The sequence below is a fragment of the Centrocercus urophasianus genome, unplaced genomic scaffold (assembly GCF_019232065.1).
Source record: "Centrocercus urophasianus isolate 14NV4802_14NV808 unplaced genomic scaffold, USGS_Curo_1.0 seq_23, whole genome shotgun sequence".
NCBI lineage: Eukaryota > Metazoa > Chordata > Aves > Galliformes > Phasianidae > Centrocercus > Centrocercus urophasianus.
In genome coordinates this window covers 1,221,238-1,248,420 of record NW_024884789.1, presented here as the reverse complement: position 1 = coordinate 1,248,420, position 27,183 = coordinate 1,221,238, and the positions used below count along the sequence as shown (strand labels likewise).

The following is a 27,183-nucleotide window of genomic DNA, read 5'->3' as shown; positions in this document are numbered from 1 at the left end:
TTGCTGCCTGGTGCCCCGTACGTGGTGCAGCAAGCAGAGCTTTTGCTGCATCCGCTTTTTGGGGGGCTGTTGAGCCTTCGCAAGCAGAGCACCTTGCAGCCCGCAGGGTTCTCAGTGCGTGGCCCAGGAGGAGTGCGGTGTTTTGGGGAAGCAGTAGGTGGCTGCAGAGCAGCGCAGGGGGATGCTGAGGTCGTTTTTAGGGCTGTAACTCAGGGAGCAGCGGCTGCACGGAGGGGTCGGTGTTCTGAGCTGCGCCAAAAGCAGTGTGTGCACAGTGCTGATGCCCGCACACAGCTCAGGTGACTGCATCTCAGCAAGTTACAGTTGTGGAAATAAAAACGCTGGAGGACGTTGACCCTGTGCACAGCCCCGACTTGCACCTCACAGCCCCGGCAGCAGCAGCAGCCCAGCTCAGCACAGCGCTGCTCCCTGCAGTGCATGGCAGCACAGCACTGCTGCTCGGCGCCGGGCCGTGCGTGGGGCAGCCCCATTGAGCAGTGCTGTGGGGTGGGACGCGGTGGGGGCACCTCGGGGCTCAGAGGGCTTCACTTGTGGCCCAGCCGCAGTGCTAACGCAGAGCTCTGTTTTCCCAGAGTCTCCGCCACCTCCCTACTCCCGGCTGTCTCCTAACGACGAGCAAAAGCCACTGGGTAAGTGCGGCGCAGGGACGGCCCCGCGTGGTTGGGCTGTTGGGGCTGCTCCTTGTTCCTGGGCAGGCGTCAGCTGATGAGCTTTGTGAAATTAATGAACGCCGTTTATCATAGCAAATTGCCGTGCCGACGCACGCACATTTTCCAAAATAAGACGCAGCGCTATTTTTAATGAAGGCGTAATGAGAGGTTGTGGCACAGCGCGGTGTCTGCTGCCCTTCCTGCTGCAGGGCTGGGATGGGGGCTCTTTGCAGGCAGAGCTGGGCGAGTCTGGGAGGGCGTTTTGCTTTTGCAGATTTAAAATAATAAATGAAAGCAGTCGGGGTGGGCAGGCTGGGCCAATGGCAGAGGGTGCCTGCAGTGCTGCTGTATGGTGCTCTCCTGCTTGGGGTGCGTGCAGCCCTGCTGCTTCTTGGCCCTGTGTGCTCTGTGCCCATCTCTTGCTGCAGTAAATCAGAAGCAAAGGGCCCAGGGTTTGCAGACAGGGTGCAGGGCTGGGCCCCGTGTCAGGACGTGCGAGGGATGTGGGAGTGCAATAGGGGAACGATGGCTGTTGGTTAGGACTGGGGGGGAGAAGAAGAAAAGGGGGGAAAAAGAGGCCCTCATCCCTCCCTGCTTCCCCCCCCCTTCTGAGTTAATTCCCTGCAGGAGTCGCTTGGGATAGATGGGGGGAGTGCCACTTGCTTTGTTAGAACAACAGCCGGGGTTGGCGGTGTGCTCTGCAGGCTGCAGGGCTGGGAAAATAATGGTTAATCTTTGAGCAAACAGTTGAGCACTTAATTAGAGGGGTGTAAGCAAGAGAGAATAACAAAGACTCTTAACTTGTTAAAACAAAGTTTCCTTCGCTTCAGCAAAGAGGAAGGAAGGAAGGAAGCAAGAATAAACAGCTTCAAGAATTTTAATGGTGATAATTAAGTATAGTAACTATGAATTGTTTAGAGGCTTAATGTAACTTTATCCAGTAAGCACCAAGTTCCTACTTGTTGGATCAGCCCCACTGCAGTTCTGCCTGTGGTTGGGGCAGTCGGGGCATTGCTGTGTGCGTTGTGGGGCTGTGGGGTCAAGGGCTGCTGAGCAAAGGAGGACTAAAAGGGTCCATTTGGGTTTGTTTCCTTGCAGATCTCTCGGATTCCACGTTGTCTTACACTGAAACGGAGGCGACGAACTCACCCAACATCACGCCCGGGGAGTTCTCAGGTTGGCAGATTGTGTGCTGTGTGCCCGTGGGTGCTGTGTTCTTGGGGTGCTCCTTGCTATGAACGAGGGAAGAAGGAGGGGCGGTTGTTCAGAGCCCACGTGCTGCGATGGTGCTGGGGACATCTGTGTGTCGCTGATGTGGTGGCAGCAGCAGATGGCACTGCTGTGGTTGTCCACGTGGTTACAGTGGGATGTGATGGTTTCCACGGTCTTTCCAATCATCATGATCCTGTGATTCTACATGGCTGGCGTGATGTTACCTGCAGCAGTTCAGGTTGCTGGGTTGGGTCCCACACTGTGACACCCAGAGCTGGCTTTGCCTTCCTGCTGTGCCCTGTGGCTGTCATTGGAGTCTGGTGGCACCTGGGTGGACATCGGTGCTGCTGCGTACAGTGGACAGCCAGGAGGGACCCGCCGTGGGGTCAGCGCCCATCCGTGTGCCAAAGGTTTGGTTTGGGGCAGAGCTGAGGTCGGGATGCTGATGTGCATGGGGTTGCTCAAGCAGATGGCACTGCTGCATTGCTGTGTGGAGCACCAAAGCAACATGGCGTGGTGCATCCCTGCATCACGGCACATTTCCCATGGGGGTTTCTCAGCGTCTCCCCATAAGGGCCCCCATTGCAGTGTGTGTAACGGTTGCGTGCTCGGCACAGCCCGCAGCTTTTGTTGTAACCTGATCAGAGCCATTAATGACAGCGGCGGAGTTCTAAAAGCAGAAGTTCCTGAGGATGTCATGGTTTAGCTCCCATGGCCGCTGAGCTCTTTATGGGACATCTGGTGGGTTTTGGGGAGAGAGGAGAGATTTTTAACTTGACTTGAACAATGCAATGATAACATGTGACCAGGACCGTATGAAACCAGATCCCTGCTCTCCCCCGGTGTACTTCCAAATGGTGCAGCTTTTAATAAGAGTCTGGGGCTGCCTGATTTATTTGTCCCCAGTGCTCTGATTGCTGAAAGAGGATAAGAGCTGAGCCAGAGTTAACCCGTGCGTGTCATTGCCAGGGGGAATGAACCTGTTGGGTGCAGGCGTGGTGCTGTGCTCCTGCGTTGGTTCTCCTTGGGTCAGTGGTGTGGGCACGTGGCCCTCAGTGTGCAGCGAGGGAACCGAAAGTGCATTTGAACTCAGGTTCCAAAAAAAGTGAATTTTGGACCTGGCATGAGGCTGCTGCTATTTATTGCTCCAGCTTTGATCATCAAAAAGGCTTTTCCTACAAAAACCACAGAGTTCAGTTTTGGATAACAAAGAGCCCCGTTCTCTGACTCGTTTACTTGATGAACTCTGAGGCAGGAAGTGTTAGCCTGAAAAAAGCTCATATCCCTGATGTGTGGAGGAGTTAAAGGTTGCTCTTTTTGAAGTAGACTTTCTCAGGGCTATTATGCTGCTCTTAAAACCTGGATGAGCTGTCAGTGAGCTGCTGGGGTGGGACTGGGTGGTTCTGAGCATGGGTGGTGTCCCCAGGTGTGCCATGGTCCTCAACTTTGAGGTCTGCCAAGCAGTGCTGGTGCTGCAGGCACTCGGGGGTGGATCCCCAATTTCCCAGCCTTGAGGTTGATGGTGTCACACCAGAGCAGTTCCAGCCCATCCCTGGGGACACACTGGGACTGATTTGGGTGTGCTCATGGGACAGACCTGCAGGAGGAATGCTGGTTTATGGAGGGGATTCAGTGGGCAGACTGGGGACAGCAGGGCACTGCTGGTGGCAGCTCCGTGTCACTGTCATGCTGGGGGACACTGCAGCCCTAAATGACCCTTTTAAAGACCATGGAAGATCTCCATTGTGCAAGATCACTGTGCATTCCTGGTGGGCTCAGCCCCACACATCTGTAAAGATACCAGATGTTGGTATCTTGCCACGTCAGTCATGGTGGCACTGAGTTCTGCTGCAGGAGGTGCAATGGCAGTGCTGTGGGATGCAGTCCCTGTTGGCCGTGGTGCAGGGCAGGGTGACTCCGTTGGAGGCTCTGCAAGCTGATGGAAGCATTGGGGCATTGGTGTTCCTTGAGAGAAATGGGGAGAGTAGAGAGCACTGCAGAGCGGTTTGGAATGAGTTTGTTCAGCCTCTTGAAGAGTTTCAGCCCCATGGGACAGGCTGGTAGTGTCAGTAGGGTGAATTGAGGAGGGGGAGGGGAGCGGCATGGTGGGGAGAGAAAGAGCCAGGACTGAGTGGGTCAGAACTCTTTGACATCTCTTGTGCCCAAGGCTTGGGAGGCCAGAGAGCTGCGTGGCTGGCAGTGGGACACGGGGCTGTCCCCATACCCCTGGGTGGCTATGGAGGGGGCACAGCGGGGTTTTCCTGCTCCCAGCAGTGTGTAGGATGAGCTCAAGGAAACATATTTTCAAACCCACTGAATGGAGAAAGTGAACGTCGCTCTTCCTCTCTCCCCAGAAATAACAGGCTGCGAGGATTTATGCTAACAAGGAAATTTATGAAGATCCTCTGTGTTAGGAATAGGAAAGAGGAAAAAAAAAAAAAAAAAAAAAAAAGCCTATAAATATGTAAGGCGGATGTGTGTGGAAACTGGGCAAACACTGCCCTTTCCAGGCTGGGGGAGGGACAGTGCCATTACCATTCAGAGAAGAGGTGAGATTTTTCCCATGGCGGCTTCTGCTTTGGGACGCTGGTGGGGAGCAGGCGCTGGGCTCAGCTCCTCCTGCCCCCATTCTGCTAAAGGCAGAGCTGGGCGTATCTGCATGGGCAGAGTAATCGCAGACAGATGTTTGTTTGGGCCAGCATTGCTTTTGGTTTCCTTTTTCTTTCCTATTTAACTGCAGGCTCGCTGGCGTGTCTGACGCGGAGCAGTCTGTAACAATCAGGGTTTGGCGAAAAGCTTCCCTCGGCGGAGCGGCGCGCGCGTTGCCAAGAGCTACTTCTTTGATGCAAAAAAATACATCCTGGAGGTGCTTTGTCAGATGTTTTTATATTAAACATTTTTCCTCCATACTTTTAGTTTGCCAACGGGAAATAAAAGCGCATCTATTTTCCAATGTGCTTTGGAGAGGAGTTGGGGGGAGGTTTCTCCGTGCGCTGCTGTGGATGCTCTGGTGCGGTGCAGCATCTTTTCCTGCATGCCACCTCCTGTGCTTCTGTCTTGCTCGTGGGGATTGGGGAGCTCAGAGAAATGTCCTTCCTGGGGAGGAGATGTGAAGGTGGATGGTCCCATAGCCGGGTGGGCTTCTCTGGATGTGAGGATGATGGCTGTGTTTCCTCCACCCACCACAGGGCCAAAGACACTGGGATTTCCCAAACGCTTCCATGGAGGCTGTGGTTGACCCATTGGAAAAGCATGTAGTCTGCTCTACAGTGCCTGACCCTGTGTGCCCTGCATCCCACCGTGGAGGATGCAATTCCAGCGATGGCCATACAGCTCTGGAGGGGTTTTTGGGGCAAGCAACAACCTGTGGGGTTGTGAGCTTGCAGTGCAAGGGTTTTGGTCCTCAAACTGGGAGCTAAGCCAAGTTGACCATGTGTGTGGGGAAATGAGTTTTGTGGAGGTTGAGGGAGCTCTGGACAGTTGGCTGCCGGTGGAAAAAGGAATTTGGGTGCAAAGAAAGGGCAGTTTTATCAGCAAGAAAGGGTTGTTCTTGGGGTTTGCAGAGTGATAATGCCCTGGCCTCCCAAAATGTCATGGGAGTTGACTGCAGGGCTAGAAGTGATGTGCCAGTGATGCCTCAGGTAAATGGGGATTGCAAAGCTGGAATCTGCCTCTTGGCTTGCTTCCCTTGGAGTAGCATCCTTCCTCTTATATAGAATGGCCTGTGGTTGAAAAGGACCACAATGCTCATCCAGTTTCAACCCCCCTGCTATGGGCAGAGACTCAACCAGCAGACCAGGCTGCCCAGAGCCACTTCCAGCCTGGCCTTGAATGCCTCACGGATGGGGCATCCACAGCCTCCTTGGGCAACCTGTTCCAGTGCGTCTCCACCCTCTGTGTGAAGAATTTCCTTCTAATATCCAACCTAAACCTCCCCTCTCTCAGTTTAAAACCATTCCCCCCTGTCCTATCGTCCACCCTCATAAATAGCCATTCCCCCTCCTCTTCTGCTGTTCCTGCGTCAACCCTCCAGCACAGCATTTGGAAAAGCATGGATGATTGGAGGTGTGACTGTTCCAGAAGAAAGGCAGAAGAAGGGAACAGCCGGAGCCTGTGTACTGCACCACGTGTGGAAGGAGGGCAGTCTCATCTGTGTTGGGCCTCATGCATAACGCAGGGACTACGGCTGCACTGTGTGCATACCTGTGTGCATACAACTCCCTGGGACGTAAAGAGGATTCCTTGCAGTGGAGCCAGGAGGGTGCTGTGGAGTGAATGCGCAGGAGTGGAGACATCCTGCATCACCCTGATCCCAGCGGGGATCTGAGGCGCGCTGAGATGCTGTGAGGTGAACCCAGGGGAGCTGCTCCCACCTGGCAGCAGGGAGCAGTCTGCAGGGTGACAGCACCAGAGCAGCGTTTCGCTGGGAGCATTGCATTGGATTTTGCATTTCACGGCGCTGTTTGCAGGGGAGGGATGTGCATTTCTCCTCCTGCCCTTACCTGGACTGGGCTGGCTGTGAGCTGCTGGCGGGGCCATTTCTGCATGCAAGCACTTGGAGCGAGCGCAGCGCCTGATAAAATGTGTTTTTGTCTGTGGTTCGTGAGTGGTTGTGATGTTTGGCCTTGAATCACAGAGTAATCACAGCCTTCACTTCTCCGAGCACATAAGCATCGCACTTTAAAAAAAAAAAAAAAAGGAAAAAGAAGAAGAAAAAAAGAAAAAAACATCAGGAAGTGACTGAGTTACTTAAAAGTAAATTAGTTTAATCTTTGTAGCCAAAACACCACATTCCTGCAGCCTATTAGGAGCGGTGTACGGCTTTCTAGGTAGTAAAAGTGCCTTTGATGTAGCTCCGGTTGTGTCTCTGGGCAGAGCCTATCTGATGGTACGGCTTTGTTTGAACTCTGCTGCTGCAAGGGGCTTGCAGAATCCTGGACACAGAGTATTTATGGCCTTTGAAAGCAGCGAATGTTTTGAAGGGGAATTTTGGCTGCTGACGAGGACCTGTAGAGAGAGGCAGGCATTCACAGTTACAGTCATAGTTTTTTTTATTATTATTATTATTTTTTGCGTGGCTCTTTGATGAGCAAGAGGTGTTTATAGGCTTGATTCATAACCAAGTTGCAAAGGTTTTCCACGGAAATAACTTATTAAATCCGCGGCGCTGAGCAAAGCAATTGAAGTCCGTGGGCTGTGTGTGCATCAAAGGCTGCTCCTGTCCTCCCTGCACTCCTGCCCTGCACTGTGCCTCCGGAGGATGCTCGCAGCCAAGCAGGGGGCTTGGGGTGCCTGGCAGTGGGGGAAGGAGGAAAAGAGTTAGGGAAAACATTGGGGGAAGCATCACCTTCAGAGCTGAGTAGACCTGCCTTGGTGGAATGCTGCTTGTTTTTGTGCTCAGAAGCAAGAAGCTGTTCCCTTCCTGCTCTCAGGCTGCAAGGTGCTGCTTGGCTGCTGTTGCCTATTTGGCCCTTTTTAGCTGTAGAAAGCCCAGCAGCATCGGTGCAGCTGTACTGCAGAGCCCAAAAACGCTGCAGGTCCTTTTCAGCTGGAGGTGGGAACCATCCCAGGGGTTACCAGACCCAAATTCCCTCACAGAACAAATCCTTCTGCCTTGCACTTGGGTGCTGGGGGCAACCTGGCTCTTCATGATGGATGCCTCAGTCTGTAAAAGCCCATGAACAAAGCCTGCCAACTAATAACGTTCCAATGGAGGCAAGAAAAGAGTCACTGGAAGCTTCTGAATTTTACAGGAGTCCTTTCTGTTGGTGCTTGGATTTGGTAGGTCTGCATTGGGCTGTGTGTCTTCGGAGCTGGTGCTTGCCCTGGTCACTCACATAGCTGCTGTTAGCTGGCATGTGGGGGCTAGAGGAGGAACTGGCAGAGATGTCCTACTGCAGAGCAGCCTCGGTGCTGCAGTGCCTGCATCCCATCATGGCAGCCCCCTAGGGAACCTCATGGCTTCTTTGTGCACAGAGCTGTGGGGCTCTGGTGTTGGGCAGGACCTGGGGAAGGTTCGTCATTGAAGCACTGCAGAAAAGTCCCAGACACTGCTGCATCAGTTTTATCTCTATATCCCATTAGAAGGAGCAAAATGCACCAGCAGAAGGGCTCTTTTTCAGCTCTTTCCATTTATTAAGCTCTCGTTTGCTGAGATTTTTCCATTCAAGGAGCCAAAGAATGTTAAAGACGTTTTTTCCTAAAGAAGTTTTTTTAAAACTGCTTTACTCCTTTGTACATAGACCAACAGCAAATTGCATCGCTATTTAGTAAAGAACAAAATGCATTTAGTGGTTTGCAGAGGAGGCAGGCGTTGCCCGGGGGGCTGTGAGCACCCCTGGCTCTGCTGCATCCACACTGACCCCACACCGTTGTGTCCTCATTCCCATATGGCCGTGTCTGCCCCATGTGTGGAAGTGAGATGTTTGTCAATGGGAGGTCAATGGAAACCATAGCAGAACTCTGCACAAAGGGAAATGGGGGTTTGGGCAATGCTTTGGCTTGCACTCAGTGCTGCATGTTGCCTTAGGAATCTCCACGCTTGCAGAATGGAGACAAATGGGTAAGGAAAGGTGTTTTTTCACTAATTGAGCAGTAAGAAGGTGTTGTGTTCAAGTGCTGAGGATGCTTGGAGTATCACACAGGCATCAGTAGCTGTACCTGATGGGATGGTGTCCATAGCATCTTCCTCGTGGGCCAGACTGAGTGTTCCCAGTCCCATCTTCAGTACAGGTGGTGTGGTCCTGCTGGGGTTGGTTCATGTTGTTCTAACTTGTCCAGAAAGTTACTTTTAAAGCCATGGGGATCCATCCTTGTGCTATGCCACAGTGCAGGGAGCAGCTGTTGGTGGGGAGCTCTGGGTGTGTGTTCCCCTCCAGGTTTCTCAGGAGTGCTTTCTAAAATTAATTGCTGCCCCCCCCAAAAATAAAGCTAACCAAACAACAAAAAAAACCAACTGAACTTTATGAATCAACTGGGAAGCCAGTAAAAATTAGCAATAATGAGCTCATTTTAATAGGAATGGGGCGGCTGCTCTGCTGGCTGCCAACCATTTCTGAGGCTGGCATGGTATTGGTGCGTGGGGTCCAGTGCAGGAATCTGATCTGAGGTTGGTTTTGCAGCAGTGTGGTAAAGGGGTTAGTGAGTTAGATATAGGAAGAGTCTGCCCAGAGAATTGTCCAAAGCCACTTGGAAGCATCCAAGACCAGATTGGATGGGGCTGTGGACAACCTGGTGTGGTGGGAGGTTTCTCTGCCCGAGGCAGGGGTTGGAACTGGGTGGCTTTTAGGGTCCCTTCCAACCCAAACCTGAGATTCTGAACTGGAGGTGCTGCATCCTCTGGGGGACATGGAGGACCAAGGTTGTTTCCCACTGAGCAGATGATGCCTTGCATTTAGAACCAGGCACTGGCATAAATCCTTTTATTGTTTGACCCATCTTCACGTACAGCAGGAGCTTCCCAACACAGCAATCCATACTAGAATTTCACTTGGAAGCTTGCACAGCTCCGTTGGAAGTCGATACCATCATCCCCATGCTGCCCATTGATGGCTGCCTGGGAGCGTGTCCCAGCTCCTTTAGTCCCTGCCCCAAAGGTGTGCAGTCTTACCATGCAAAAAAGAGAGCAGCCCAGTTCCTGCTGTGCTGCACATCGCGTGTGATGTGAGCCAGGGGTCGGTGGAAATTTCCACTGTGGAGGAGATGAAGGAAATTCCTCTGCGAGTACAAAGTAAGGTAAAGATCCTATGTGTGCCGTGAGTTGCTTTTCCCCCCATTGTTGAGCTATTTTAATGAAAGGGAAATGTCAGCAAAAGTGTGTTTTGAGAAAAATAAAAGAAGTGCCACTCGCACGTCGCTGGATTTGGAATAAGAGTGCTGTGGGCAGCATCTTCACTGCTGAAACAGGAACAATCTGAGCCTTTGGTCGTGTGCAGCTGATTACAGCCACCTGTGTTGAAGTGCCTCTCCTACCTGCAGTCATCTGTGTGGGCCTTTGGAGCTGGATTGTGTTGAGCTGCGATGGAATAGATCTGTTCATTGAGGCTTTTAAGGCTTAAGGTCTTTGCGAATGAGTTTTGCTTTTGTTGTGCTGAGTCTGATGGCATAAAAAGCCTTCAGTATGTGTCTGTCTGAAGGGTTTTGCTTTAGAGACTGCCCAGTGAGGTTGTGGATGCTCCATCCATGGATGCATTCAAGGCCAGGCTGGATGTGGCTCTGGGCAGCCTGGTCTGGTGGTTGGCAACCTTGCACATAGCAGGGGGTTGAAACTGGATGATCGTTGTGGTCGTTTTCAACCCAGGCCATTCTGTGATTCTATGAAGTGCTGTCTGCCCACTTCGTTGAGACCTGCAGGGAGGGAGAGCTGAGCTCGGGTTTGGTATGAGGCAGCTGGATGCCCTGCACTTTTTCTTTCTGGAACACAGTGTCTGCAGAGGGGTAATACAGAGTACTATGGTGCCCAGGGCTCCCCAGCCTGCCCTGAGCACAGGGGGATGCTCATAGCCTTCATGCAGGCAAGTACATGCAGATGTAGGTTGATGTATAGCCAGCTTTTAATTATTCCAGGCAGGACGTGCATACAAAACTGGGCTTACAGTGTGGTGATGAACAGGTCATGAGGTGCTTGTGACTGGCAGTGCCCTGCAAGTGCTTCTGCATCAGTCTCAACTCTTTTACAGCCTTCTGCCCTGTTCTTGCAGTATCCAGCCCCTGGCTGCAGTCCTCCATTCCTGCTGGGCTAATTTCAGACAGCTGCAGCCACCTTTGACACAGCCATCAGGATGGCTCTGGTCCTGAATCCATTCCCTTCTGACCCCACTCTGTTTCCTATTTAGTAAGCTCTGTGCTGTTTGAGTTAGGAGCTGGTGGGTTTTGTGCTGTTGGTGGTAAATGCCATTTTTGTAGTGGAAGCACAACCAGCTCACATCGTTGCATCTTGCCCTCAGCCCCTGCTTCTCCTTCTGTTGGCCTCTAGGAATTTTGCAAACCTGGGTCATGTGGATTGTAGCTTGAAATGATCCTTGGAATATCCTATTGCCCTCTGAGTGCTCGGGGGGCATGCGTGGGAGAAAAAGAGTGGATTTTAAAGGGGGTTTTCTTTTTTGCTTTCATGATAGAATTACAAGCGAAAAAGGACAGAGGCTGCCAACGTGGGGTTGCTCTCAGCCCTCTTGCTTGCTTTGAAAACTGCGATATGTTGGTTGAGCTGTGTCTTAAAGGAAATCCACATTTGCATTCAGCTGTTGTGTCGTCCTCTGTTTTAAACCCTTGGTGACTTTTTGGAGTATTTCTAATCTAAGTTTACAACAGACGTGCCCACGTTTATTCTGGGTCTCTCCCAGTTGCTCTTCAGGATCTGCAGTGCAGGGTAGGCAGTGAGCTTGAGGGCAATGCAAGGCACACAGCAAGTCCTGCTGGGTGGGGATGTTGCTTTTCAAACCGAAAAAGTTTTTGGCCATTTTTTTGGCCATTGGTCATGTGAGCATCTGAAAGCTACCCCGCATCAGGATATGCTTGGCTTTGTCATTCTGCAGGCATTGAAATGCATTGGCCAACATTTCTGTGTCTGGGCTCTTCTCTTTGATGTAATTGCATTGTTAGGGGGAATTGCACGGGGAATTTGGGCTTGTTGGAGCTGTTCTGTGCTGCTGATGGTGAATGTTGGATGACGCAGGCTTCCTCTGTAGCTGGTGGAGCGGCCAGTAGCTCCTAAAGGAGATGGTATGAGGGCAGCAAACAGTCTCAGCTCCGAGTTAGAGCTGTCTAAATAGAACTCGTGAAGTCAGTTGAGTTCCTTTGCATTTCTGGACGGTATTTTGGACAGAAGCTGCCCACCTTTGTGTGCAGTGAGGAAGAATTTTTTCCACAGAAGGAGGAAAATAGGATGGTGATGGGAGAATGAGTACAGGTAGCACACAGCTCCATTCGTGGTGAGCTCCGTGCTGTCCTGAGAGAGCTGTAGAGAGCAGTTTGCCTCCTATAGCAGTGGTCACTGAGGGCGCTGGGGTGGGGTGAGAAATAAAAGCCAGCAGTGCTTCTAGAAATGCCAGGAATGCGAAAATGTTTAAATGATTTAGTAGGAGAAAACTTTTATTTAAACACTGAATCGAAGAGCACCCTTTCATCTTTAAACCATCAGTGTTTGAACTTCCATCCAAGTTTTTTTTTTGGTTTTTTTTTTTTTCCGAGCTTTCTTTGCACTTTGTCATCTGTGACACAAAGCTGTGCTTCGCAACGCCATTAAACTTCCAGGTCCCCATTTCCATTTGTTGCCATTGCCTCAGACACACCTAAATGACAGCAAAGGAGAACTGCTACGCGTGTTGGTTAGTTGAGAAGATCCACATTTATTGGGAGAATGTCAGGTAGAAACCACCGTGTCCAAGCAAAGCTCATAAAACTGCACCGAGTTTCCATATGGGAACCACCCTGAATACGGATGCGTCAGTCGGCGTGATGCTGTTTTTCCATCACAAGGGAACACTCACCTGCGAGGAGGCATCTCAGGTGCTGTGTGTGCAGAAGCCAATGGGCAGAAATTTGGCGTTGGGTTGAAGCTGCTACACAACTGTAAATTGCTTTGTTAGGGGTTATATGTAGTGCAGCACATAGGCACCCTCTGTTTGAGGGTGAAGGTAATTATTTCCTCCTCGTTTTGGTGCTGGGAAGACCCTGAGCTCCGTGGGCCCTCCATCCCAGCAGCATCCTAGCTGTGCCCTCCTGGCCCACAATGCAGTGTTAGCATGGGAGATGTCCATGTTTGTGTTCTGAAACATCCCAGCATGTGCCATGCTGATGGCGTGCCGTGCTGCGCTGCTGAGATTTACGCTTCCTAAGTACATTGTAAAAATCTTATAAAGTAGCTTAAATATTTACAGAGCAAGCATTTAAGGAAATTCTGTTATGTCTCTGAAGGAGCTGCTGCTGTTGCATTAGGCCCATCAGACCACAGCCATGTGCTTTTTTTTTCCTTTTTTTTCCTTTTTCTAATCGTCTGACCTCCAGGAATTTCTTCTCTTTTTTTTTTTTTCACTTCACTGTTTTTAAGCAGACAAACAACTGGAAATTCATGCACAGGAACCTATAAATAATGTTAATGGCCTGGCTTGCATCCTCCAAAGCCAGGAAATGTAGAAGGATGGCAGTGGGCTGGCCTGGCCTGGGCTGGGAGGAGGTGGTGGATGAGGAGTGGGCATTCCAAAGGGCTCCTGTGCCCAGGGAGTGGGAACGGGGACAGCCCAGGTGGGAGATTGCACTCCAGCAGCAGCTTTGGCTGTGGCTTGTAGAACTTGTGGCTGCAGGCTGCCATGGGGAGGAGGCTGTAGGGCCATGATTGTAGAATCATAGAATGGCCTGGGTTGAAAAGGACCAAGATGATCATCGGGTTTCAACCCCCTGCTATGTGCAGGGTCACCAACCATTAGACCGGGCTGCCCAGAGCCACATCCAGCCTGGCCTTAATGCCTCCAGGGATGGGGCATCCACAGCCTCCTTGAATGGATGATGGAGCTGTAGAGCCGTGACGGAGCTGCAGGCTGCCATGAGGCATCCTCTTCTCAGGGCTGAACAAACCAAGGGACCTCAGCTGCTCCTCACGTGCCTTGCCCTCCAGATCCTTCCCCATCTTTATTGCCCTTCCTTTGGAAGCTTTCTCATAGCTTTCCGTCCTCTCTACATTGCAGCACCCAAACCAGGTGCAATGCTCTGGGCTGGGCTGCCCCAGGCAGAGCAGAGCTGGATCACACTGGGCCATGCCCTGGGGCAGGCTCTGTAGCACTCAGCTCCCTGCCTGCTTTGCCTTGCAGTTTCCCCATGGTGCATGTTCCTTTTGCCATCAGATTGCATTGCTCAGTGCAGTTGAGCAGTGCTGCCCCTTTCATCCTAGCCCTGGTTGCTGGCAGCTCCTCACGGGTGCTCCCCAGCAGCACTTCCCAAGATGCACATTTCATTTATTTGCCTCCTGCTTGCACAGCAAACGGATGTTTAGACCCAAAAGGAAATCAGGTCGCTGCTTTCTGGGCTCCGTGTGCAGCAAACAGCCCTTCAAAATAACTGCAGCCTCACCATGCCAGGAAAAACAGCAGAGCCAATATGTTGCAAGAAAATAATTGTGCCTTCTGTGAAAGCTCTTGTCTTTTGCTCCAACTCTGCCTATCGGGCCTGTTGTTCCTAGGTTTTGTTTCGAGGTTTTTAGCCCCGTGAGCTGTTATTTCCAGAGCAGAGGGGCTCAGCGTGCACTGGATGCCACGTTTTGCCAGTTGCTGTTATGTGGCCAGGTTAATTCCTTGGACATGGGAGCTTTTGGGTGGGACACTTGATTTCTCCCTGTCAGTGCTTGGATTGGTGCCATGCTGGGGTCACATTGGGCGAGGTGAACCTGGGACCCCCAGGTCCCCGCAGGGCTCCCTCTCACAGGGGATTTTTTTTGGCCAGAGCTGTGGGAAGAGCACAGCCTATCCCAAGTGAGTCACCCCGGGCAGGAAAGGCGCTTGGCAGGTTTGGAAAAGTGGCCGGGAGGGCAGGCGATGCCCCTGCCTGCTTCCTGCCTGCTCCAGCATCCTGAACCACTGGTACCCAGCATGGGGTGGGTGCTGGCCCCAAAGGTACTGCTGAGGTGGGCAGCAGAGGCCTCGCTTTTAAACGTTGTTTTTTTCCTCCCTTTGGAAATGCAGCCTTTTGCAGTCATGCAGTCACAGTTAAAATAAGGTTTAAATTATGGGGCTGGCTGTGGCTTTTTCCCTTTCTTTCAGAATTTTTGCCAACTTGCAATTTACTTAATGAAATCCTGCTATTTCGTTTAACGGGGATATTTTTTGCAGATGTTGATTTAACCCAGCTTTATAAAATATGTGAACTGTGCAGTTTCTTTCCTATTTTTAACAGTTTAAGGATTCGAGCACAGCAACACGACAGAATTTTTAGCGTCCATAGAGTGGTTTGTTTGTGCCATGCAAGGGCTGAGGTTTAAGGCTGAGGCTTCCCGTGTTGCTCCTCCCCATCACAAACAGTCTGAAGTGTTGCAATAATGAGCAAAACGATTCAAAGGAGGAAAGAGCTGAAAATCTGCTGCTCTGTGAATGCATTTCTGCAAAAGATCCAAGTCTGATTTTACGCTCTCATTCTTCAGGCGGTTTTGAGCTGGGGTTTCTTTACATCCAAGTGAGTATTTTGTATAGATGAACTCCAGGGGAACAGAAGGAGCAATGAGTCTCTGCAGTGGTTGACAGGCTGTGTTTTTAATGCATTTCCCCCCAAAAGCCTCACTTTATAGCTCCATTTCCCCAGAGGGGAGAAGTATTCTGCATTCCTCCATTAGCACTAGGCTGAGTGTGGGGCGTGCATTCTTGAGCTCATTAACTATAATGAAGCACTCCCATGCACTGATAATCTCCCTGTCTTTGATTTACCAAACAGCCTGACCTGCTCTTTTTCTGTTTTTTTTTCCCCTAAAATGAGGGTAATGGAGGTATCAGTGATAGTGGTGCTCAATGCAGCACACCCCTTCCACTGCAGCATCTCCTGGCCATGTTTGACCATTCAGAGGCAAGCAGGAGTATTAGGGTGCCTGGGATTCGTGCGGCAGGACAGGATTCATCCCACTGACTTGTGTGTATTTTGGTTGGTTTATTCTTTATTTATTTATTTATTTATATATATATATATATTTTTTTTTTTTTTTAAAGAAACTGTGGTTTTCTGTAACAAAAACAAGTCCTGCATGGTCAGGGAGGGTAATGAGAGTGAGTCACCTCCGCTCACCCTGCGCAAACCCTCGGTGAGGGATGGGACATCTCCAGGAGATGCCTTTGGGGACTCGGGGAGGCTCTCGCTGTGCTGCTGCAATACTGCCAGCATTGTGGGTTTCATGACATGGGAGACAGGAGCAGCCCTGCTGCCTGGCCGCTGGGATGAGGGACCAGCAAAGAGCGCAGATCCTGAGATGCTTGAGTCATTGTTTAGTCTTTGCTTGAAGTGGGAGCGAGAGCCTATGGATGCTGGCCACAAGCATGTTGGTGGAGCGAGCTGCTAACTGCAGGGAAGGGCTGGAATGGCCCCAGAAAATGTTTACACATCAATCCATGAAGCGGCTATCGGAAAATCTGGCTGTGTGGGTGCAGACACAACGCACGCAGCCCTCTGCACGTCCCTCCCTGCGCCAGCATGTGGGTGAGGGAGGGCAGGAGCCGTCCGCATCGCCATTGCTTTGTGTTTATCTCCAGCAGATAACAGCCCCGGCACCTTCCTGGCAGGTTTTATCCCTCCAGCTCGCACACAGCAGGGGCTGTTTCCTTGCAAAACAGAGGCACCCTGGATCTTTCAGTTCTGCAGCAAAAACTGTGAGAGGAGATGAGAGGAGAGGAGGCCCGGTCTGGTGAGGCTGGCTCAGCCAGCAAGGCTGGGAGCTTTATCTGGGGAATGATCTTGGGCTTCGGCCAGTGAGAACAAAGCCTGAATTTCCATTCCACTCTCAGCCCCTGCCTGGTTCCCATATATGTAAGGGCACAGGAAAAAAAAAAAAAAAGAAAAAACAAAACCAGCAACCTATATAAAGGCTGCTGGGGGGAATTAAGAAGGTTGCAGGGAAGTGAAAACCAGAGCCCTTTTGAGGACAGACGGTGGGGTGGGACATGGGGCTCACAGCATCAGATTTTGAGGGGAAAACAGAGGTTTTTGTTCTCCCAGTGTTCCCGGGTTGGGATCTAGGGGCTGTGCAGGGCCAAACGCTGCTTCCAGCAGCTCTTTCCCAGCCCATTGGGAGGAAAACACTTGTTTTGGCTTTTTTTCCATATCCCCAGTTTGCTTGCAGACGTCACAGTGATAGAGGTGGAGCGGACCGAGGCTGCGCTCACACTGCAGCACAGTTGCAGGCTCTTAAAATAAAGCCAGCAGTGATGTTTGCTTTGGTTTTGCTTTAGTTCTCCTCCATGGGAAGTATCCCCATCCTTTTTGTTTAGGAAAAGCAGAAAAGCACAGCAAAGCTGTTGCATTGGCAGCTGGCTTTGTTTGCCACATCCTGTGCAAGAGTTCTGGCCTATAGATCTCATCTTGTTTGCATTTTGGGAGCCCAGGAGACCAAGGTTGGGGAACCATTGGGCTTTGACCTCCTGGAAAGAGCAGATTTTGGGAAGGGAAGGAGCTGAGCTGCAGTATAGGGCTGGTGATGGTGGGAGATGGATTTTGCCTGGTGTGGCTTATGCAGGATGGCCAGGTGTAGGCATCCGTCAGTCAGAAAGAGGATCCAAAAAAACACCTTTCTTGAAAATATCCACTGGTTTTCTTCTTTAGGCGTAGAATCATGGAATGGTTTAGGCTGGAAGGGACCTTAAAGATCATCGAGCTCCAATCTCCAGTGTGTAATGGCAGAGGGTTGTGCATCCAGCATCCAACACGGTCCTGCTGCTGTGCGGGTGCTGCAGGCATTATAGTGAGTGTGGGCAGTGGGAGATTGGAGCATCCTCAGAGGCTCTCATTGCTCTAATGCTTTCAGCACATCAGCATCCAGCTCCCCAAAGCAGCTCCATGACCCAATGCCACAGCTGTTGTGGCTGGAAAGCCCCTGGTTTGGCGCTGCTGGGAAGTGGGCAGCGCTCGGAACCGGTCATGGAGCTGTGGGCTCTGCCTGGGGGGCACAACAGAGGAGAGCTATTCCCATTTCTCTTCAGAGGAACCTAGTAATTAGTTCTTGCTTCTAAAGTGCTTTGAAGCTCTTGAGTGAAACTGCTCCACAAGCAAAAACTATTATTATTCATGAACGCCCTTTTCCAGTCTGTTCTGTGGGATGCTCTGCGTTGCGGCAGTTTCCAGCTCTGGCTATAGAGTGGATGATTCTCCCTAGGAGCATTGCTGGCGATCTTTGAGAGCACCAGGAGCTGCTCTGACACTGCCAACCTCAAAGCCAGCAGCAGAAATGGGTTTGAAAGTGAGCGGAGCTCAGCAGCGCTCAGGATCTGCCCAATTTGGCATCTGTGGTCATTTGAAGAAGAGGAAAACTTGCAAGTGCTGAAACCAAGAGTGAAAAAAGGGATTTTCTTTTCCCCATTTCTTTGTCACAGCCTCTCAGACCCTTTCCTACCAAAGGCTCTCAGGGTATGAGGCTTTTACCCTCATTTGAGTGCATTTTGTGCCGCACCCAGCAAAAGGAAAAGCCAGCCCCTACTGGGCAGGAGTGGGAAGGCTTTCAGCAAATGAATGATTGTGTGGGAGAGTGGGAGAGAGCAGCCCCTAAACCTGGGACTTCGCAGGGCTCGGTCGTACCCAGGGCTGGCTTCCAAAAGAGGGGGGAACCTGAGCCAAATTTCAGCTGATGACAGGTCAGGTGCTTTCATAATTGGCAGCAACTGCAGGTGATTACGTCTTGGGCTGCTTTTGAAGAGGTATTTACATTGTTGTGCTAAGCCCTGCGTGCCAGGCACGGCGCGGCCACGTGCACAGCGCAGGAGCTGAGGTTACATTCGACCCAAAGAAATCACCACAGTCTCCCAAAACATTCCCTTCCGAAGTGATGCATAAAAACGTCAGTGAAAAAAACACGAGTGGTGCTTCTAAATGGTGGATTTGGGGGTTTTCTTTTTGGTTTTTTTTTTTTTTGCTTTTTAGTTTTTTTCACCTTTGGCTGAAAAGACCTTTGGAAACTGTGCAGGGAAGGTGGAAAATGGAAAAAAAAAAAAACCCAACCTGTTGAAATACCTTAAAGCATAGTCTGGAGTGCATATTTAATGGACAGAGAGCGTGCATCAGAGAGAAACCACTAGAGTTTAGCTTGAGAATTTCAAGGCAGAACTGAACATGGCATGTGCTTTTCTTTGAAGGATAAGAAATTAGCATGAGCTGATGATTTTACAGAGTGGTTTCTTTTATGCAGAGAAAATTGTTTTCATCCCCATTCTTGGCATTGGCTCCTGTCCTGTGTTGCTTTTGTTTCTTGGGCTGCCATGGAAATGTCCCCCCTTCCCCCAGCCCTCTCCACGCGCCTCATGCACTGGCTCCGTTGCCCGCCAGACCCTATTTTTTGAACTAATTTAATTAATTAACCCAGTGCAAGTGTTCTTCTGAGTTAATCATCTGCTGGGTTAACGAATTAAATCGGCTCATGAAAGAGGCTGGGGGGCACCAAAGCTCTGGTCCAAGGTAAGGGCTGCAGGAGGAAGAGGAGATCACCAGGACCTTCTGCTGGGGATGGAGGAGCTGGGACCCTTTTGGCCATGATGGTGGTGACACTGGATGAATCACGATAGCAGATCACACTCTTATTTTATTATGGGCGTAAACAAGGCTGAACCTCTGTATCTCTGCCAGCCTTGCAAACCAGCAGCCTGGCAGAGAGTTTGGTGGTTTTAACATAGGGAAGGTGTAGCGTGCTGTCCCTGTAGCTGTTGGCTGGAGACCTCTCCAGGGAGTGAGTTTGTCTTGGTTAAAGCTGGGATATTCAAGCACTCTTCAGTGATTCTGGACATGAAGGAGAAAGGTGCAGGAAGAAGCTGACAGCCATCCAACCTCCTTCTTCCATTCTGCTGCCCATTGTCTTCCAGTAGCTTCTTGACTCATCCAGAAAGGGATGGAGATGCCCATGTTCTCATGTAGACTTCTTTTGGGGGCAGACCTGCTGCCTCCATACCTCAGATGCTACAGAATCACCGTGGGATGGCTGCCTCCATCCGTTTGCAGGTGGACTTTGGCCATACATACGTATGGTAGAGCCAACATTGGAGTGCTCCTGGGGGCTGGTGAAGCAGCTGCTAGCCAAGGCATGGAGCACGAAAAATTGGGAAATTGTCTTCAGAATCCCACCCCAGTGATCCCAGCGAGGGATGGGCAGACAGAACAGTTGGCACAAGGGCTGTCCCAGCCTGGGCATCCTGTTCTGCTGCTGGCTGCAGCTGTGGGCTCGCAGGGGGCTGGGTGACACATTCCAGCTGAAACTTGTAAGGCTGAGGTATTTTAAGTATATTGGCTTAGCGAGAATGGTTGTGAGCTTTGCAGGGGCAGATTGACAATTAATTTTTTTTTTATTTTTTTTTTTCTTTGCAGGGCCATAAAAATTCCATTTATGCTGTGGAAAGTTTTAACCTCTTCCTTACCCCAGGAGCTTGTTTCTAAGGGCATTAATCAGGGCTTTGAGCTGATGGCTCCCCAGTGAACTGTTAAAAGCTTTTTGGGAAATGTGTGTGTTCCTTGTGCCAGGCTTTTTATCTGGACCTCGTTCACAGTGAGCCATCCTCGTGCCATGTGCTGGGCTACAAACATGCTCCTGGGCTGCAGGAAAGAAGGCTGAATTTGTGTCTGATAGGGCTCATAAAAATGGTGGGAAGATCTTGGCCATTGGGCACCAGGTGTGCTTGAGCCATGGGGCCATGGGAGTGAGTGATTCAGGAGCGCTGCAGAGAGGTGGGATGTGAAGGTGGGACACGAGCAGAGTCCTACGACACGTGTCACTGTCCCACTTTGTCCCCTCAGCAGCCAGCTGGGCTTCTCCAGGTGCCCAGACATGCTTGGAGTCACCAGCATGTTTGGAGCTCGCAGAGAATTTTCTTTGCATGAGTTCCTCTCCTTGGGTGACCTGCCAACATGTTTTGAACAAGCCGCAAACAAGATGCCGTGGAGGGGAGGCTGCTGCTCTTGGTGGGTTGTATTTGAAAAACCAACCTGTGTGATTCAGGGCTGTTTCATGAGGAATTGGTGCAAAAATAGGAATGTTCCTCAAAGCAGTAAGTGAACAGAATACCATGGCGTGCTGCTGGGGTGGTACTTGGGGCCACTGCGACACCACATCCTTTTTCACCCCTCTTATTTGCAGCCATGTGTCATTGAGGCCCCGTTGTCACCAAGGGCTGATGCAGCAGGGTTGGTGGGTCAGTGTTTCAGTGGCTCACCTGCTCTGCCCATGGTTCCCATCCTGCCCTTAAGTGCAGCATCACGCAGTGGGCAGAGTCTGCGCTGTGTTGTGTTGTGGAATAACCATCTTTCTGTTTTTCTCTTTTAACAAACTGCTTTGAATTGTCTGAGTGGCTTCATGTGCTGTCAGACGACAAACACTCCACACCTCCACTTATCTTCTTTACCTCCACGCTCAGCAGGGAGCAAGCGCAGCATTTGCTTTCTGCATGCCTTCTCCTACCTGGCTCCCATTTGCCTGAGACCATTTCCCCATGAAGTTCTGGTTTTGATTCCCCCATCTCGCTTCCTATCTTGTTTTTTTAATCTCAGATTGTTTGAATTTCCTTCTGAATGTGCCTGCTGCAAGGCAGTGCTGCAACAGAGGAAATGGTGACTGGGAGGAACGAGCCCATGAGTAAACAAGAGCCAGAGTTTGAGTCTGTGCATGGGATCGATGGAGGTGGCTTTGATGGGGGAGATAGCCCTGACGCCAGCCAAAATGTAGCTGTGAGTTGGAGCTGCCTACAATGATAGTTGTTAGAAATGTGGTGTGTACCATCGAGGGAGGCACGGCAGGACTAAAATGTTTTTCTTTCTTCAAAAAGAGGGGCAACAAGCACGCCTCTGTTCCAGAGAAGGAGGAAAGAAAAAAAAAAAAAAAGTGTGTTTTCTAGTCTTTGCATAAAAGGCAGCGTGGAAAAAGAGGAGGAAAAATGGAATATTTATTTAAATTGCAGAGGGCTTGCTTTTCTGCCGGCCGCCCCTGCTGTCTGCTGAGTGGTAGTGGCTAATAGCTGGAGGGGAAACTAATACTTGGCAGCGGATAAGACACAGCGCAGGCCCCCTTGTACGAGGGGCTTGCTAAAGTGCTTGCTTTATGTCAGGGCTGTAAGATGAGTTCATCTTCCCAGGGTTTGTTTGAGTGCACCAGGAGATAAAAGGAGGTGAGGAACCCAGCCCGGCACCAGGAGGGTCCTTGGGGCAGAGCTTCTCCAATGAGACCGAATGATTTCTTCTCAGAGTGTTTTATTTGTGCACTAATAAAGCATCTCATAGTTTAAGATGCATTGAAGCACAAGGTATTAAAAGCCTTTCCCTGGTTTGAGCACGTGATGTATCAGCGTCTTTACCAAAATGTTTGCCAATTCCTGGAAAGCAGATGTGGCACTTTGGGGACACCCAAAGGCAGATGTTCCTGTAGCATAGGTGCTGCTTTCCTCCTGCTTTGCTCTCCCCTACTGGGTACCTTAATTCACAAAACACCATGGGACCGGTCTAGGGAGGGACATGTGGGGGTGTGGGGGGGGTTGAGGTTGGACCTGGTGATCCTAGTGGTCTTTTCCAGCCTTAATGATTTAACAATTCTACTCCCCTAATTAATTCAACTGATGAGGAAACCTGAGTTTTGAAGTTGCCTCATTCATAAAGGAAAGGAAATTTGGAGACAAAGTGGGAGTTTCTAAAAAGTGGGGTGAGAAAAGAAAACCTCCCTACCTGATGGGCATGTGGGGCTCCATGGAGGCTGGGAGGTTAAGCAAATGCAGAGCTCAGTAATTGCTACCAGCCTTTGGGCCCCAGATGAAACGTTCCAAGCTCATCTGTGGCCCCTCCAGCAAGACTTGGATGGAACAGCAGCAACATTTGGCATTTGGGAAGGGTTTGGGAGTGGTACTGGGGGCAGCTCAGCTATCTTACGTTCCAGCAGAAGGGTGATTGTGTTACGATGTACCTGCTGGTGAAATTTGGGTGCTCAGCACCTTTCCTGCCTGCTGTCCTGCTGTTCTCATCAGTTAAAAACTCTGCAAATGTTTCAAAATGTGGGATTTCTTGCTTTCTAAAGAGCAAAGCACTTTGACATCTGCATGGTGGTAGACCAAGGGTTGCTACTGGTTTTCATCCATTCCAAGCTCTTCGTTTCAGAAGGTTGTGCAGATGTGGCCGAGGACAGTTTTGCTTCAGGAACGTTTAGCTCAGTAAGTCTGTTGGGGTCAGGTTTGTGATAATGCCATCAGTTTGGTAAATGTAGTTTTTGCAACTGCTGTAGAAGTGCTGCACAAAGACTTCAAAACCTTTTGTCACCAGATCTCAGTGCGTCACATGGGCACAAGGAATCTGATGTTTTCTAATCCAGAATTAGATGTGACTCTTCTCCTCTAAACCTCCTTGTTCCCTTGGCTGGTGCTTTGCAAGGCAGCATGATCTAAAGAGTAAGAAATGGGAAAAACCTTTGTGTTGGCTGATCTTTGTTGTAAGCAGAGGGCGGCGTTTGGAGGAACTTATTGCAGCATGGCGGTGAATGGTTTCCAGCCCCTTAGGGAAATGGGTGACCTGTCATTCCCTTATTGCTTTGCCATGTGTTATGCTTGGGTGCATCACTTTCTGGGGGGTGTTTTGATATTGAACCTCAGTGTCCCTAAATAGAGCCCACCTGAAGCATGGTCCTCCTTTATCTTGGCCATCTCTGTAGGGCTTAGCTGCAGGGCACACATTTTCCCATGGCTTCAGGAGGCACAGCACATCAGCTCCAGTATTAGGGGGCAGAGCTGATGTTTTTGTTCTGTGTGGCAGTTGGACATAAATGCAAGTAAACTTTTCCCAGTAGGGCTGAAGTCTGTTACTGCTGCAGGATTTCTTTCCTGGTTCTGGAGATAACACACATCAGAATGGGACTGTTGGCACCCATATGGGGCTTTAAAAATAGTTGCAGCAGGCAGTGGGGAGAGAGAAGGGGATCTGGCATTTTAGAGGAGGTTTGGACCATACAGTGGGCTTGGTTGGGGACCATGAGCATTGCCCACGGCCAAGGGCATCCCGCCAGCTTTGCTGCCTCCTTGCTTGCCCAGTGACCCCACCTCCCTCCCCTTAAATTTGCACAGTTACAACTCAAGTTAAACTCTAACAAAGCCGCTTAATTCAAAGATCGCTAATGGGGAGGAGAGCCCATTACCCTCCAGGGGAATTTGAGCCTGAAAAGAAATGGGGCTGTGGGGATGTGCTTGAAATCCTGTGCGTCAATGGGGTCTCTGAAGCAAAATAATGGCATCACTCCACGTGTGAGTTAATCGGAGCTGATGGCACGGATGCAGAGGGGTCAGCAGGCCACAGGCGCGTGATATATTGTCAGGGAGCTTAATGCAGGGCTGGCTCATTGCAGAGCTCCTTGTTGAAATCCAAGAGCAATTTTCTTTTAACTGGAGGTGGGAGTGAGGCTAATGTCCAGCAAGAGGTTAATTCGCCCTCTCCGGAGCTGAGGTTCCCATGTTCCTTCCGGTGGCACCATAAATACAGCAGTGAGCTCTAAGCAGATTTCTGGCAATCTGTGTCCCTCCCATCTTCCTTGAACGTAATTCCTAGAAAGAGAAGATATTTCTTGTTCTGGAGAGAATTCCAGTGGTTCTGTAGGATGACATATATAGTTCAGAGAAACTACTCCCCATTGGCATGAAATGCCTTCTCGAGTTTCATGCTCCCCGTGGGAACGCTTGCATTGCTGTTGAAGAATATTGCATAGAGGAGATACTGCCAGGTCATTCATTGAGATATTTCATGGACATCTCCAGCATCATGGCTTGATGAGTGTTGGCCTTTGGAAATGAGGGTGTGGCACCATGGGATGCCAGAGGAGCTTAGGGACCTGCCAGGCTCAGGGATGGCTGAGCCGTAGTGCAGCTGTTGGGGTGTCATGGCACTATGGGCCTTTGGTGCTGGAATCTCAGGGGGTGCTGGACACACTGGAGCAGGTTGCCCAAGGAGGTCATGGATGCTCCATCCCTGGAGGCATTCAGGGCCAGGCTGGATGTGGACCAGGGCAGCCTGGTCTGGTGGTGGTTGGAGACACCCTGCACACAGCAAGGGTTGAAACTGGATGAGCATTGTGGTCCTTTTCAACCCAGGCCATTCTATGAATTCTGTGAAAGGGGCAAGTCTTGAGTACATGGGGTTCTGACATATGGAGGCAGGATTGAGCAGTAAATTAGACAGAAGGAAGTGTTGAGCTCCATGGGACCTGGAGAGCGGGCCACTGAATCACCAGACTTTGCTTGAGCCTTCCTTCCTGGTGGCATTTGCCATAATTTAATAAATAGAAGCTTTGGGTTACGGACAAGCTTTGGGTTAGGATGTTAGTTGATGACGAGCTTTGGGTTGAAGGACAAACCTTGAGCTGAATTCAAGTTCTGTTCATGTGTACAGAGCTTGTGGGTCGGAATAGCCATGCGTTTGTCCTCAATGCCTGTCTAACTGAGGTGGTCAGAGCAAACCTGACCTGTGCTGTTCTTTCCCCACAGATGCCAGCACGTCGCCCGATGCCGTGAAGAGGAGCCATTGGTGCAACGTGGCCTACTGGGAGCACCGGACACGCGTCGGCCGCCTCTACACAGTGTACGAACAGTCTGTCAGTATATTTTATGACCTACCTCAAGGAAACGGCTTCTGCCTCGGACAGCTAAACCTGGAAAACAGGAGCGAGACTGTGAGAAGGACTCGAAGTAAAATCGGTTACGGGATTTTACTCAGCAAAGAACCGGACGGTGTGTGGGCTTACAATCGCAGCGAGCATCCCATCTTCGTCAACTCCCCGACACTGGACATCCCCAACTGTAGGACTTTGATCGTGCGCAAGGTGATGCCGGGCTATTCCATCAAGGTGTTTGACTACGAGAAGTCCTGCCTCTTGCAGCACACTGCAGAGCTGGATTATGCGGACGGGCCCTACGACCCCAACAGTGTGCGGATCAGCTTCGCCAAGGGCTGGGGGCCGTGTTACTCCAGACAATTCATCACATCTTGCCCGTGTTGGCTGGAGATCTTGCTCAGTAACAATCGATAACAGTCAGCCTCTGACAAAAGGAAAACAAAAAAGAAAGACACAGACTATCCCAAATATCATCTACCTAGATTTAATATAAAGTTTTATATATTATATGAAAATATATATTATACTTGTAATTATGGAGTCATTTTTACAATGTAATTATTTATGTATGGTGCAATGTGTATATGGACAAAAAACAGAAAATGCACTTTGGCTTATATAATTCTTTCAATACAGATTTAAAGAAAAAAAAAATTATACAGCAAAAATAGGAGAGAAAAGCCCTAATTTTGATGTATGGTTTTTTTGAAATATTATTAATACCCAGACAAAAAGCTACTACCAGTCACTCATTGATAATAAAGTATTCGCATTATAGGGGGGGGGTTTAATTGTCTTTTTTTTTTTTTCTTCTTTTTTTTGGTCTTTTTTGGTCTTTTTATTCCCTGACTGAAGCTTAGAGCTGCATTTGCTCAGGCACTCTGCAGTCAGGTGGGATTTGCAGAGGGGTGACCACCGTCTCCAATCTGAGTCAGGTCCCTACAAAGCTGTACGTCAGTGTTTGACAGGCTGCAGTTGTCTCCAGGAAGAAGGAAATGAGGAAAATGAGGACAGTTTAAGAGAAGGGAGCAAGCAGAATGTGAGAGAGAAAACTCCTGTAGCGCTGATGACACAAAGCCTGATGGAGATGCGGTGATGATGGAGACACGATAAATAGGTGTGTGCCTGTTCGTGTTGGTGCAAGTCAATGGGTCACAGTGCTGGTGTGAAGAGCAGAGCAGACGGCCCTAAAGGCTGCCCAGTAGGACCAGTTTGTGACCACCTCCCACAGGTACCACCCCGCTGACTCCGGAGCCTCCTGGACACACTCAGTGGTTGAGAGTTGGGTGGATCCTCACCTGGAGACGTGGTGCAAGCATGGGTACGTTGGGCAGTGCCTGGCCTCGTGTCACTAGTGAAGTTCTTTGCTGTATTGTTTCTGGCCAGTGACTGGTGCTGCCAAGTCTTAAGAGTTCTGTTACAAATCCATGGGTGTTTACTGCTCCTGGAGTCCAGTGACTTCAGAAGCACCTTGGCTTTCATTATCAAGGGAGTGGCTTTGAAGCCTTTTGGAGAAAGATGTGCCATGAGACCTCCGTAGTGGCTCAGAACTCAGCGACTAAACCAAGGCCTAAACTTACAGAAGATGGCTCCTGCTGTACCTCAGGGTTCTTCCAGCAGCCACGAATGAGCCAAGCTTGGAAAAGGGACCCACAGGAAAGGCGCAGACCTGGCACAGACATCGGGGAGAGGCACGAGCAGGAATGAAGCAATGATGTTTCCGCAGATCATTTCTCAAATTATAACCATACTTGAAATGATATGTAATTGGGACCACATTGGTTGAGTTCACGCAGCATCAGTGCTAATGCTGACATCATTAATTTTTGTTTGTGTTACAGCCATTGTTGTCAGGGAATGGTGTCAAAACATGTCACGATCGTTTAAGGCCAGCTTTCAAGAGCTTTGCAGGGAATTTTTATCCCGTGTGGCTTAAATTTGGTGTGCTGTGCCATACCACCTACATCACTCACTGTATCACTTTCATACAGCTGGGGATAGGGTTATTTTTAA

At 50.1% G+C, this 27,183-nt stretch overlaps 1 protein-coding gene across 1 annotated transcript in view; it reads left to right on the top strand.

Moving 5' to 3' along the window:
• Nucleotides 1–25,949, top strand: part of SMAD6 (SMAD family member 6) — a 28,074-nt gene extending 2,125 nt beyond the window's left edge. The window contains exons 2-4 of the mRNA XM_042824369.1: nucleotides 594–650; nucleotides 1,770–1,847; nucleotides 25,043–25,949. Of these exons, the coding sequence (XP_042680303.1) occupies nucleotides 594–650; nucleotides 1,770–1,847; nucleotides 25,043–25,584 (677 nt within the window). The 3' untranslated portion in view covers nucleotides 25,585–25,949. The remainder of the gene's footprint in view (nucleotides 1–593; nucleotides 651–1,769; nucleotides 1,848–25,042) is intronic.
• Nucleotides 25,950–27,183: the final 1,234 nt, after the last annotated feature.